The 14,342-nt window shown below is 42.4% G+C and overlaps 1 protein-coding gene across 1 annotated transcript in view; it reads left to right on the plus strand.

The window, feature by feature from the left end:
• Positions 1-14,342, plus strand: part of CAMSAP2 (calmodulin regulated spectrin associated protein family member 2) — a 110,029-nt gene that overhangs the window by 19,714 nt on the left and 75,973 nt on the right. Inside the window, exon 2 of the mRNA XM_068541876.1 lies at positions 21-280. Coding sequence (XP_068397977.1) covers positions 21-280 — 260 coding nt within the window. The remainder of the gene's footprint in view (positions 1-20; positions 281-14,342) is intronic.

Genomic DNA, 14,342 nt, shown 5'->3' on the forward strand with positions numbered 1-14,342 from the left:
TTTCCCCTTAATCTTTGTAGAAAATGTGCCGGAGGAGCTCGGAGAGCCGTTTTACACAGACCAGTACGACCAAGAGCACATCAAGCCGCCGGTTGTTAATTTGCTTCTCTCGGCCGAGCTGTACTGTCGCGCTGGGAGCCTCATCCTCAAGAGCGACGCTGCAAAACCCCTTCTGGGCCATGATGCTGTCATCCAGGCTTTAGCACAGAAAGGTCTTTATGTCACTGACCAAGAAAAACTGGTAACAGAACGCGATCTCCACAAGAAACCCATACAGATGGTGAGTCTTTGTACACCCAAGATCATTTTGTTTCAAGTGTGTACGTTTGTGAATTGCATTATAATACAGAGGGACATAGGTTTTGCAATCGGGTTGTCATCTCTGCCTAGAGTTGAAAAAAATACCTCTTCTCTTACAAGCCTCGTTTTCAGGTTAAGGAACATTTTTTTTAAATTGAAGTATAGTTGATTTACAGTGTTGTGTTTCAGGTGTATAGCAAAGTGCACAAATTAAGGAAGATTTTAATACACTACTTTGGGATGTTCGGCGCCATTCTAATACCTGGGAGAAACAATTACATAATTTCCAACTAAAGTGAAGTGATTTCTTTTTTGATTTAAAAACTTTCTTCCATCATAGAGACTGGAGGAGATGTAAAGTGCATCCTTTTATTCTCGTGAGGAAAGAGATGGGATTTGTAAGTGTTCATTTACATGCTTGAATGACCTCTTGGTAAATGTCTGCAGATCAGATATTTTAGTTTATTTAACAACTTGAATTCGTTCTTGTGGAAAACACACAATGAAGGGCTCTGCGCTGGCTTGGGACTAGCAGGCAGGCCTCTCTCGTGATAGTCTCTGGAGACACACAGATGCTCGAGTTCATCGTATGCTGCTTCCATCGGCGGTACCGCTTTAGCTCAGGTTTACAAAACCCTGGGCATCGTCGAGAATGGCATTAGAACAGTGGATTCGCACATTTAATTAAATCATGCTCTTGCATGAGACTGGTTGTCTTACTTCGGAGGAAGGAGAGAGATATACGAGAAGACTATATGAAATTTTGAAATTGAAGAATCTCAGAGAATGAACGAAAATTAGTTTACCAAATATAGTGCTGAAAGAGATGATTGACCCACTTTTGCTTCCTGCCTATTTTCCTTCTTAAAAAAAAAACACTGTTGGGCTTCCCTGGTGGCGCAGTGGTTGGGAGTCTGCCTGCTGGTGCAGGGGACACGGGTTCGCGCCCTGGTCTGGGAAGATCCCACATGCCACGGAGCGACTGGGCCCGTGAGCCACAGCTGCTGAGCCTGCGCGTCTGGAGCCTGTGCTCCGCAGCGGGAGAGGCGGCGATGGTGGGAGGCCCGCGCACCGCGATGAGGAGTGGCCCCCGCTTGCCGCAACTGGAGAAAGCCCTCGCACAGAAACGAAGACCCAACATAGCAATCAATCAATCAATAAATCTTTAAAAAAAAAAAAAAACTCAGGTTAAAACTTAGATATTAAAAAAAAACAAAAAAAAACACTATTACTTTCCAGAAATGGAGAATAATGTCTCAAGAAAAATTTAATGAATTTACTAATAGATTTATAATAGAATTATTAAGGAACATTAAGAGTGTTTATTATCAGATGTGAGATTTTCACCTCTCACTGACGGCTTCAGGTCCACCTTGCGGGTTCCCCCTGATGGTTGTGCACCTGTCTCTGTGCACGTCATACACGTGAATGGCTTGCCAGCACCAGGGCTGAGCAGGTTCTACTCAGGTGTCCCCACAGGTGCTCACCGCCACCTCTCTACAGTCGCTGCGCTGCGGGACGCTCCTGCTCTGATTATTTTTACTTCCATGGTTCAGGCCAAACGGATGGTTGTAAAGCACGTCTGCGACGTTGAGTCTCTGTGTTTGCTCAGTACCCGTTCTTTCAGGTACCAAAGATACACGTCACATGACCTGGTCCTTCTAGCGTTAGAGGAGGTTATCTATTTTAGATCTTCTTTAATAAGAGTGAAACAAACTTACCACATTTTCTTCATTATTTTTCCTAGTGCAGCTTGTGCGTGTGAAGATACAGGTTTGGTAGACGACTAATCGCGTTCCTGTCAGGTTTCTTTCACTCTGTATCGATCCTGCTGTTAAATCTGACTCCGGTAGAGGAGGTTTAAGGAACGTGATGTAAATGATACGGCCTCTGGTTCTCTGGGTCTGGCTTCTGTCTGTGGGCATCAGGCACTCACGCTTGACTACATCACCTTCACCCTTGCAGTGTCGCACCTACTGATCTGTGTTTTAATTGTATACTTTTCAGTTTTTCTTACAGTTTGATTTAAAGTTTTCCAGTTGCTGTGAAATTTTGATTGACGATGCTGTAGTATAACTATTTTCTAAGACCTATGTGGGAAGATTTCTCAGAGTACTGGTAAAAGCTTTGTTTCCTGAGAAACTGTTTGGTCTGCTTTTAGAGTACGAAGAATCAGTTTCCTGCCTTGTCCTGCTCTTTGAGAAGTATAATGAAAACTGGTATGTTTAACTGTACTGAATATATTGACCCCTACCACCCTTCCCACCTCTAAATTATCTTGGCATGTTTGAGATCTTTTATCTCTGTATGCTGCCTCACAGCCTTTTGGGGGAAAGAAATGTGTGGTGGTAGCGGAAATATCATTCTAAGGCAAGTTTGACTAACCAGATTTTATTCACTTGGGGTGGGTGGGGATTGCAAGCAATGCCTTTTTTTTAAATTGAGAACACCCGTTGGAGAGCATATGCTTTCTGTCACAGTGCTTTTAAGGACAGATTTTGAGAGTACAGCCTTTAAAATGTTTTCTTCTATATTTCTATCCATGGGCAAGTGTTTTCAGGCATTACGTTTCAAAGCCAGTTAATAGTTACGACGTAGTAAAGTTTATTCAGCACCTAATCGTTTATCTGTCAGATTGCTAGAAGGGGTTGTAGTTGTGGTCTGCCTGATGGCTGTCACACATATGTGAGTAAAGGACAGATGTGAACCAGGCACAGCTGCAGGGCTGGAAGCACAGGCTCTGAGAGCTGACACTAACACGTGAGTCGGCGTTAAACGTACGGCGAGTTGTGTGCGTTGAAACCACAGGGGAGCGCCTTCAACCAGAAGTGTGTTCTGGCCCAGATCAGGTTAGCTATCAGATTATTTGTCAGCGCAAATACTGGTATGTAGGATGGCGTGAAAATTGAGGGACTTGTACAGCAAGTGGAGCCAGATGTTAAGGATGATAGCTTTTGAACTTTCCTCCACAGCAAAACGAAGTTGCACGTGGACTGTGTTCGGTGTCATCAGGTTGGGCTGGGGGATTTGATCCACGTCATAAAATCTTAAATCCATAGAACTGTAGAGCCAGAAAGAGCATTAGAGATCAGAAACCAGTGTGTGGTAGAAAACTTCCCAGTCAGGAGGAGCCTGGGGGACACGAGTCCGTGGGGACTTTGAACACAGACCCCCGGCCCCCAGGGCAGAGCTGCTAGCATAGAGCCTTTAGAAGAGGGGGTCAGTACATGTATTTCCAAACAAGTGTTCAAGGTGATTTGTATGATCAAGAATGTGATCTGGGAAATTTGATCTAATCCAGAGTCATTTCAAATATGTAAAACTTAGAATTTAGAGAGGTTAAGTGATTTGCCTAGGGTAACACTGTTATTCAGTAGCAAAAGTAGAATTAGAATCGGAATGAGCTAAAACCGTGACTTTCTAATTTAGAGTGCTGTAATTTGAAGCAAATTTGAGCACTTAAGTATTTGGACTCATACTATCTAAACCGTAGACTGCTTATGAATCAAACTCTTGGTTGTAGATCAGCTTTCCAGCCGTGTTTGTATATGTAGGAAATAAGAGTTGATATTTATAAAACCCCACTAAAGTAAATGTATATAGTATGTGTGATATGAAATAAGGAGATTGATTTTCATATTTGATTTATAAAATAACGTTTATTATTTACTCAGATCTTGTTTTGGAACAATCATCATCATATAACAAAAATTTTATTTTGAAGTGCTTTCTTTTAATGAGTAGCAAAAAGATTTAACACTCTGCTTAATTAATGGAAATTAAAGTGGGCTGATAAATCATTTGATAAGTAAGGCATAAAATGTTCTCTCAGTGAACTGTCAGGATTGTTACAAGGGAAGTTCTTGGATATTCAGAAAACAGAAGCTAAAAAGTTAGCACGCATCCCTGCTGCTGTCCGTTACACTGCTTTGTAGTAGTGGCAGGCCGGTGAAGCTGTGTTTAAAACACAGGAAGATGATGGAAATATTTGTTTACCCTCAAGAAGCACATTCCTGTAGGTAAAGAAGCGTTACTTTATTTTACTACGTTTTGTGGTCTGTGTGTTCACCTGACCACTGACACCTCCACTTGAATGATGTGGGGCTTAGAATCCAGTGAGGAAGAAGATTGGAAAAAATGCTAATTAGCATGAAATAAGTGCTCTAAGTATGAGTTTAAGCCATAGGCGTCGGGAACGTACAGATGGGCGTGATGATTTCTGCCGGGGAGGATGAGGAAAGGCTTCAGAGGATGAATGATTAATGGGGTTTCAGTGGTTGGGGAAAGGGGTGGGTGACAGAGGTGACTGGCCTGAAGGAATTCTTGACCCAAGTTTGAACTGAAAGCGTATGTGTCACTAATGACAGTGTTGCCTGTGTGGAGACATAAATGTGAGATGAGGCTAAAAAATAGGGTGGGCTTCCTAGATGGTGAGGAGGCTACGAGCCGAAGTTGAGGGTCTGTAACTTTTTTTGTGGTTACAGGATCGTGGAATAAGTTTTCATACTATTTTTCTGGGGTTTTTGGTGGTGGTGGTGGTGGTAGTGGTGGTTTGTTGACTTTTTTCTTTCCAGCCTGCGTCAAGCAAACAGAACATGGCAAAACACTGTGAAGCACTTAGTGTGCTGATTTGCTGATATCCGTCTGTGTACATGTTCACGTAGCACCCCACCTGGAAGCCCTTTTCGTTTAGCTTACTCTGTGCCAGGCAGTGGGCTTCCTGCTTTCACCCCCACCCCCGTCTCACATGATTTAAATCTTACAACAATCCTTAGAGGACAGTGTATGGTCCCCGCTCTCCGGATGAGGAAGCCGAGGCTCTGAGAACGCGGCCCCGGAGCCAGCGCAGGGAGGGGCGGAGGCAGGCGGGATTCAGGCCAGCTCTGCCGCGGCCGGCTGTAGTTTCATCTTTGCCTGGATCAGGGAAGTCCTGGGGGGAAGTCCTGGGAGGTGGGCCGAGAGGAGCGGGTGGGAGGAGAGAGGCGCTGTAGGCGGGAGGGAGCAGGGCCGTGTGCCTCTGGAAGTCTGCGCGGCCCTCTGCCCAGGCTTCTGCTCCCGTAGCCTTGTGTGCGGGGCTGCGGACGGAGGGCGGGTGAAGCAGAGCTGTGATCAGGTCTTCCTGGGCGGTGGTTTAACACTGTGCACGGTGATCCCCCGGTTACCACCCATTCTGCTGGGCACACGGAAAGCGTGGGACGGACGAGCCGAGCTGGGGGGAGCCTCGTGTAGTCCTTCTTCCTCCTCGTCCTCCTTCCCTCCCTCCCTGCCAACTGCCAACTGCCAGCACACTGGTCCAGTCAGCAGCTCTTGTTGGGATTTCCTTGGCACCTCTGTCACTGAACTCAGGGTCCTGTACCCATGTAGGAGCTTTAAAAAATCTTTTCCCCATTGAAGAAGGTTAAAAATTGCACTTTAGAGGAAGAGGATTATATAAATGTAACATGATAGTAGTGGTTGAGAAGGTACTTATTTCTAGTCACCCTTGTATAATAATGCCTTACAAACTTATGAGCAGAGCGCGTCTGTGAAAAATCATTTTAAATTCTCACAGCCATTGTTGAGCAGGGTTTTTTCTTCATGCCTAGCGCCGGGTCTTTCTGTTTCCCGTGGATCATGTGCCTAGTTTGGGCTCCATTAGTATTTCGAGGTAACGTGTACGCCTCAGTTACAAACTCACATTATCTTTTGATATCTTACGACCGTGTTTATTGTGTTTGAGTTGATTTGTAACAGTTATTTAGAACTCCAGATTACTTTCTCATGGAAATAACTTGACAACTGGTGCTTATTTTACCAGATGATCTCACAGTAACCTTTATATTTATAATAAAACTGAAGTCAGTCAGGCCGTTTATTAATGTCTTCAGTTGAGTTGCGGAGCTTCTGTCGTGTACTCTGTCTTACCTGCTGTGATGAAAAAGAGTCCCTGTCCTTCAGTGGCTCACTTTCTACTGGAGATTATAGAAACATAAGCAAACTGTCGTACGCACGTTTCAGGAGTACAGAGGCACCAAGCTCGGTCCTACTCTTAGTCTGAGTCTTGAAGGCTCTGAAGGGGTTGCCAGGTGGGCACAGAAGCGCCTGTTGTAGGTGGTGCGTGAGTGCCGAGGGTGTGAGAGCCGTGTGCACCGTCACAGCTTTAGCCCAGGGTGCATGTCGGGGCCGATGAGAACCGAGGCCAGAGCGTTGGATGGGGACAGGGCACGGGTGAGCTTCTGTGTCCCCCAAGTGTCAGTTCATCCTGGAAGTGATGGGGCTTTAAACCAGGGAGGAGGGCATCAGACTCGTGTTAACAGTCACTCTGCTGTGGGAGAGACACCGCTGGAGGCCGTGGAATTGCAGGAGAAGCGTTTTTGAGGTGGAATTGAGATGATTTTTTTTTTTAATCTGTCCCTACCCCCCCCCCCCCCACCTCCCTGGTAACCATAAGTTCCTTGTCTAAGTCTGTGAGTCTGTTTCTGTTTTGTAAATAAGTTCATTTGTATCATTTTTTTTTTAGATTCCACATGTAAGTGATATCATATGGTATTTGTCTTTCTCTGTCTGACTGACTTCACTTAGTGTGATAATCTTCAGGTCCATCCCTGTTGCTGCAAATGGCATTATTTCATTCTCTTTAATGGCTGAGTAATATTCCATTGTATATATGTACCACATCTTCTTTATCCATTTCTCTGTTGATAGACACTTAGGTTGCTTCCATGTCTTGGCTATTGTAAACAGTCCTGCAGTGAACATCGGGGCGCATGTATCCTTTTGAACCAAGCTTTTCTCCAGATATATGCCCATGAGTGGGATTGCTGGGTCATATGGTAATTCTACTTTTAGTTTTTTAAGGAACCTCCATAATGTTCTCCATAGTGGCTGTATCAATTTACCTTCCCACCAACAGTGTAGGAGGGTTCCCTTTTCTCAACATCCTCTCCAGCATTTATTGTTTGTAGATTTTTTTGATGATGGCCATTCTGACCTGTGTGAAGTGATACCTCACTGTAGTTTAAATATGCATTTCTCTAATAGTAATTTTAAGCATCTTTTCATGTGCCTCTTGGCCGTCTGTATGACTTCTTTGGAGAAATGTCTCTTTAAGGTCTTCTGCCCATTTTTTGATTGGGTATTTGTTTTTTTTGGTATGGAGCTGCATGAGTTGTTTGAAAATTTTGGAGACTGATCCCTTGTCGGTTGCATTCTTTGCAAATATTTTCTCCCGTTCTGTGGGTTGTCTTTTCGCTTTGTTTATGGTTTCCTGTGCTGTGCAAAAGCTTTTGAGTTTAATTGGGTCCCATTTGTTTATTTTTGTTTTTACTTCCATTACTCTGGGAGATGGATCGAAAAATATATTGCTGCGATTTATGTCAGATAGTGTTCGGCCTATGTTTTCCTCTGCGAGTCTTATGGTATCAGGTCTTACGTTTAGGTATTTAATCCATTTTGAGTTTATTTTTGTGTGTGGTGTTAAAGAGTGTTCTGATTTCATTTTTTGACATGTAGCTGTTCAGTTTTCCCAGCACTGTTTATTGAAGAGACTCTCTTTCCTGCATGTAATAGTCTTGCCTCCTTTGTTGTAGATTAATTGACCATAAGTGTATGGGTTTATTTCTGGGCTTTCTGTCCTGTTCCATTGATCTGTATGTTGGTTTTTGTGCCAGTACCACACTGCTCTGATGACTGTAGCTTTGTAATATAGTCTGAAGTCAAGTCCTCAGTTGGGAAATGAAGAAGAGAACCTAGGATAAGGACTGGCCAAAAGATTTTAGCCCTTACATCAACTCCAAGTAATTAATTGTTGGCTTACTGCTAGAAGCTGGGAAAACCAGCTCTTTGGTTTCTCTTCGTTCTGGGAGCCTCAGGGTCTAGGTTTTTAGCTCCCCATCCTCTGTTGCTTCTGGTGGTTTTGAATGCCGATACTTTTACCTAATAGGTTAAAAAAACAAAATAAGTAAAGGGACAGCCTTTTAGTTTAAAAATCTTGAGCTGATGGTCTTACGTCTTATTTTTGGTCAGAAAGATAAAGGTTACTCTAAGTCTCGTCTTAAGCTTCTCTTTTCTTCTTAGCACCTGTTGAAAAACACAGGGATGTATGTAAGTGAAAGTGGGTCTTTGTTGTACTAAGGAATGAAGTAAGATTGATATGCATTTTGTGAGAAATGTCTGGTTTTTTAGTTTGTTATGTTACATTTACGTATTTACCAAGAAGATGGATGGGAATTCACTTCTTTAATGTACTTACTGAGTTCCCACTATGTACTCTAGGCTAGGCGTTGGTGATGAAGTCTATGGTCTCTGCCCTAAAGATGCTCCTGGAGACCTGAGGTGAGGAGTCACATGGATTGAAGGATCTGTGGTGTGAAAATGGGTTAGGACCGAAGGTGGAGAGTTGTGGGGATGAAGTCAGGTATGAGGAGAGTTGAACATACTTTACAGATATTAATTATCCATGCAATATCTGATACAGGTGTTAGTATCACTGTTTTACAGATGAGGAAACTGACACTCCGAAAGGTGAGTTAACTTGCCCAAGGCCAGACAGGTGAGAAATGCTGATGCTCGGGCTTAGCTTGTATCTGCTGACTCCCAAGCCCATGCTCATCCCGTTTATACGTATGGCCTTGCAAAAACCCTAACACACGCACACACACAAACAACCCTACTATTTCTGTAGTGCTTAACAGCTTATAAAGCATTTACACTTTTTTTTTTTTTTTGGTAACAACTAGGAAAAGTAAATAGGGCGGTTATTACCATCTCTTTTTATAACAAGTAAGGAAACTTTACGGACGGATGTTGTTAGTAGCTACTTGTTCAGTTCCTACTGGAAGAGGTGTGCAAAGAGGCAGTGAACAGATGGTGATTGTGTAGCCAGTTGGTGACAGAACAGTGACAATCTCGGGCCTCCCTGACTCCTGACCCAGTGCTTGTTCTGCACATACGCTGTGCTGCCACCCTTGTTCCTGTCCTTGTGGATTTTATTCTGCGTGGATTCTGGGGAGACCGGCAGAGAATGTCAGCGTGAAGCAGGATGTGACACAGGGAGAGGGTGTGCAGCAGACACACGGAATGGTGAGAGGAGTGGGTTAGGAGCCCCAAGGGCAGGGCGGGTCGGCGGGAAGGGGAGTTGTTCTGGTCCCCCAACCGAGGGGCTGTCTTAGTCTCTTCAGGCTGCTGTAACAGAATCCCACAGACTCCGTGGTTTATGAACAAGCGAAATTTACCCCCCCTCCCCAGTTCTGGAGGCTGGGAAGTCCAAGGTCAAGGAGTCAGCATGGTGGGGTTTTGGTGAAGGCCTTTTCTGGGTTGTAGGCTGCCAGTTTCCCGCTGTGGCCTCACATGGGGGAACGGGTAGGGAGCTCTCCGGAGCCTCTCTTACAAGGGCACGAATCCCGTTCACGAGGACCCCACCTCGGGACCTGACCACCTCCCAGAGGCCCCGCCTCCTCGTGCCATCACCTGGGGCTTTAGGGTTCAGCATAGGAGTTTTGGGGGAACACAGACATTCAGATCACAGCAGGCACTCTTCTTACATAGGGACATCTCATTTAGTGGCAGCTGACGTATGAAGATACAGACTTTTAAAAATAAGAGTGATTCACTTTGCAAAATAATTTTTAAATTTTAAAAATGCTTTACACCAGGATTTATTTTCACAAGTGCTTTAGAAAAATATGACTTTTAATGACCCAAGTTTTTAAGAATATGTGAAATGAAAAATATCGTCCTTATTATAATGTTCAATGTAATGTTCATTATTTTAAAAGACTTGCTCTTACATATAGTGCACAGTCTCCTTTATCTGTTGAAAACATATTTTATGTTTCTCATTTTTCCCCAGCTTTATTGATAAAACTTGCATATGTTTAAGGTGTATAATTTAATGTTTTAATATACACATATACTATGTATACTGATCATATCGAACCAAATATTATGCCTAGTGCATAGTGCTTAAAAATGAAATGTTAATTTCTGGCCATAAAAATCAGATGTTTTAGACAAATTGGGATGGTGGAGAGTTTGTTTCCCCAGAGACCATGTCTGCACTCCCTCCCTGCTGTTGCTGGTTTATCCAGGGGTTAGGCTGCCTGATGTAGGAGGGCTGATTGCATTGTGCAGCAGCGAGGAACTCACAGCACTGTGGTGGAAGGCGAGGCCGAGCGAGCTCGCAGGTGCCCTGCCGAGGCCCCGGAGCCCTTCGGTTTCTGTCCTTCCTGAGCCCCCTGGTCCAGCGCTCCCAGAGTCTGTGCACTGCTTCAGCGTCCCCGTCAGTAAGTCCCAGTTGTTGTTTAAATTAGCGTAACTAATTCAGCAGACTCCGCTGCCTGCCATTAAAAGAAACGTAGCTAAACATTAAATAAAGAAGCCACTCATTTCCCTTTATTTCCAGGTGAGGACAGATTTAACCGTAAAAGTAAAGTTTTTAGAGCGAAAAGAGACCATCACAACCATCTGGCCTGGAGTTTTGAAATTCTCTTGACTAAGACTCACAGTTAGAAATACATTCTGCCTCAGGACCCACGCCTGGTCTAGCTAGATACACGCATGTGACAGTTATCCTTGTAACTTGATTTTTTTTCCTGTTCTATTTGGAAAAAATGTGGACTGCAATTGACTGAACCTACTTCACGCGTGACCATGAGTGGGGCATAAACCCACGTTTAAAATTGCTTGTTTAGTTAAGTTTTTTTTTTAATAGGGAAGAATGGTGAAATGACAGTGTTGGTACTGAAAACTAAATAACCATACTCATGTTTTTCTTAAAAATGTATTCTAATATACAAGCTACCAACGTGTATCTGTTTTAATGAAAAGAACTGTGGGAACAGAGTTTGTATGTGGACTTGCCTCCTTAAGATTTATGTTACCTGGGGACTTCCCTGGCAGTCCAGGGGTTAGGACTCAGCGTTTTCACTGCCGTGGGCCCAGATTCAATCCCTGGTCTGGGAACTAAGATCCCACAAGCCACACAGTGAGGCAAAAAAAAAAAAATATATATATATATATATATATCTATCTGTCTATCTGTCTATCTGTCTATCTGTCTTATCTAATTTCTGTGGTATACTGCTGCCAGATTAATTTTCCTGAAATAACACTTTGATATCTGTCTTATTTTCCAATTTAAAAATTTTAATCATTTTATTTGACTTGAAATGCAGTATACATTACGGATTCAGATGCGTATTCTTTTAAAAAAATTTGACTTTCAGAGCTAGTGTCTAAAGTGTGGTGTAACAAATTACTTCAAACTTTGTCTGTAAAATAGATAATTCACTTGTAAATAATGAAAGTTTTATTCTTTCGGTTTGTAATCTCATCTCCATAACATATTCAACGTAGCAAAAGCTAAGATACTTAGGAAGTTATCTGATATTACAGACCTGTCAGCAGTACTTTTTGATGATTATTGAAGGTGAAGTAAATGTATATTAACTAGGACTTTTCATCTTTTCAAAAGAGAAGAAAGATAACTATTCATTGTAGGTTACTAAACTTAAGTAGGTAGTACTGTAGAGGATGATTTTTCTTTATTTATATGACATACAGCGTTAGTAGATATAATTGGAGCACCAAGATTGAGCTGTGTTAGCAGGTTTGGTGTAGAAATGCGGATTCTTCTAATCTGCACATTTACAGCCCAGTGCTGTCCAGCGGTGCACGGCCCCAGCAGTGGTTCTTGGCCACCGACACCCCAGTCTGTGTCCAACAGATTGATCCCCCACCCGCATCCCCATGATACAGACCCATTTTTGTAGCTTGGTAGATTGTGGTGGTTTAGCAGATTGTTTTTAATTAATGTCAGTGATGAGATTTAAAGAAGGAAAATAGATGATTATTTAAAAACTTTACCAAAAAAAAAAAAAAAAAAAAACTTTACAGACTGTTCCATTTGAATGCTTGCCTGTGTTTAGACACCTGGATAAATGAGCTTCTGTAATGGGGAAAAAAAAAAATCTTGGTAATACTCGATTTCTTCTGAGCTCACACTGTTCTGTGGTTGAAAAGAGGGTTTTAATGAGCTGTGTTACAAAGTGAGCTGTGTTACAAAGCTGTCCCTGGGGCCTGTCTTTTCAGGAAGTTCTTCTATACTTTCAGGGATCTAAGAATGCTGATTATTGTTTTCCTGAAGCTAAAATATTTAGTTTGTGGTAAACAGTCCAGCTAGCACACAGATGAAAAAGGTAACTTCAGAGAGTCATGAGGACTATGAAGCAGATAAGAGCGGGATGATGGGATGGAGCGATCGAGGGAATTGTGTGCGTGCCCATCGTGGATAGAATGGTTGGGGCAGCCTTGCGTGTGAGAATGAGCAGAGGTCTCCACGAGGGGTCAGTTAGGCCGAGATAAGGGGGAGAGCATCGCTGACAGAGGGAGCCTCAAAATAAATCAGCTTCACGTCTGGATGATAAAGTTCCTACTAAGAGTTTCCTGGAGGAAACATGTTCAGGAACTTGAAATTTTAGGACCACGTTTATTTGACTTGTAATTTGTACAGTATGAACTGCTTGATTCATTCAGTAATACTGGCTGAGAATTACTGTGGGCCTAGGCGATAGGAGATGGTGATGAGAAGACAGCCCAAGCCTTGCTTTCACAGAGCTAGTATTTTAGTAGAGAAGATGAGCAATAAAAAGCTAAACAAATTGTAATAATTGCAGATAGTAGTAAATGCTCTGAAGAAGATAAATCAGAAAGAAAGAGGTAGAGGGAGTGAAGCATGCTGTTTCCATAGGAGGTGGTCGGGGAAGGCTTGTCTAGAGAGTTGACATTTGAACTGAGACCTAAATACCAGAAAGAAGCAGCATGTGTGACGTCTGGGAAAAGAACAATCCAGGGAAAAGGGACAGCAAGCTAAAGGCCTGGATGTGTGTTTCAGGAACTGAAAGAAGGCCACTGAGGTTGGTCATGAGCAAGATGATTAGTGGTGTTGAGCATCTTTTCATGATGCCTGTTGGCCATCCATATGTCTTCTTTGGAAAAATGTCTATTCAGGTCCTCTGCCCATTTTTTAATTTTTTTTTTTTTTTTTTGGTTGCTTTTTTTTGGTCTTTTTTTTTTTTTGTCTTTGTTTGTTTTGTTTTTGATTTGAGTTGTATGAGTTCTTTGTATATTTTGGGTATTAGCCCCTTATCATTTGCAAATACCTTCTCCCATTCAGTAGGTGGCCTTTTTGTCTTGTTGACGGTTTCCTTCACTGTGCAAAAGCTTTTAAGTTTGATGAGGTCCCATTGGTTTATTTTTGCTTTTCTTTCCCTTGCCCGAGAAGACAGATCCAGAAAAAGATCGCTAAGACCCGTGTCAAAGAGTGTACTGCCTGTATTTTCTTCTAGGAGTTCAGGTCTTACATTTAGGTCTTTAATTGATTTTGAGGTTTATTTTTGTGTATGATGTGAGCAAATGTTCTAATTTCATTCTCTTACATGTAGCTGTCCAGTTTTCCCAGCACCGCTCATTGAAGAGACTGTCTTTCCTCCACTGTATTTCTTGCCTCCTTTGTTGTAGATGAATTGACCATAGATGTGTGGGTTTATTTCTGGGCTCGTTATTCTGTTCCCTTGATCTATATGTCTGTTTTTGTGCCAGTATCGTACTGTTTTGATGACAGTATAGTATAGTCTGAAGTCAAGGATCGTGACACCTCCAGTTTTGTTCTCTTTTCTCACAATTGCTTTGGCTGGAGTCCATTTCTTATCAATATTTCTCTTTCCTGGGTATGGACTAAAGGGAAGGATGTGAGGGCTTAGAAAAGAGAGTGTATTTCCTTTTCCTTAAGCCAATTTAATGATTAAAAGGATTTAGATTTTTTTTTTTTTTTTTTTTGGTCTGGATGATAAAGCTACTTCAGAAAAACACTTAAAACTGACTGGAAAAGAGATGGTGGAAAATCTTGGATAATAATCTGGAAGGAAATAGAATATGGTATTTATCTCCATTTTTTTCTTACAGTGTTTTATTTTTATTGAGATAGAATTGACATATTGTATTAGTTTTAGGTGTACAGCATAATGATATATGTTTATATTGCAGTAGGTTCAGTTTCATCCCTA

Source organism: Eschrichtius robustus, chromosome 3, assembly GCF_028021215.1.
Source record: "Eschrichtius robustus isolate mEscRob2 chromosome 3, mEscRob2.pri, whole genome shotgun sequence".
In the NCBI taxonomy this organism is placed as follows: Eukaryota; Metazoa; Chordata; class Mammalia; order Artiodactyla; family Eschrichtiidae; genus Eschrichtius; species Eschrichtius robustus.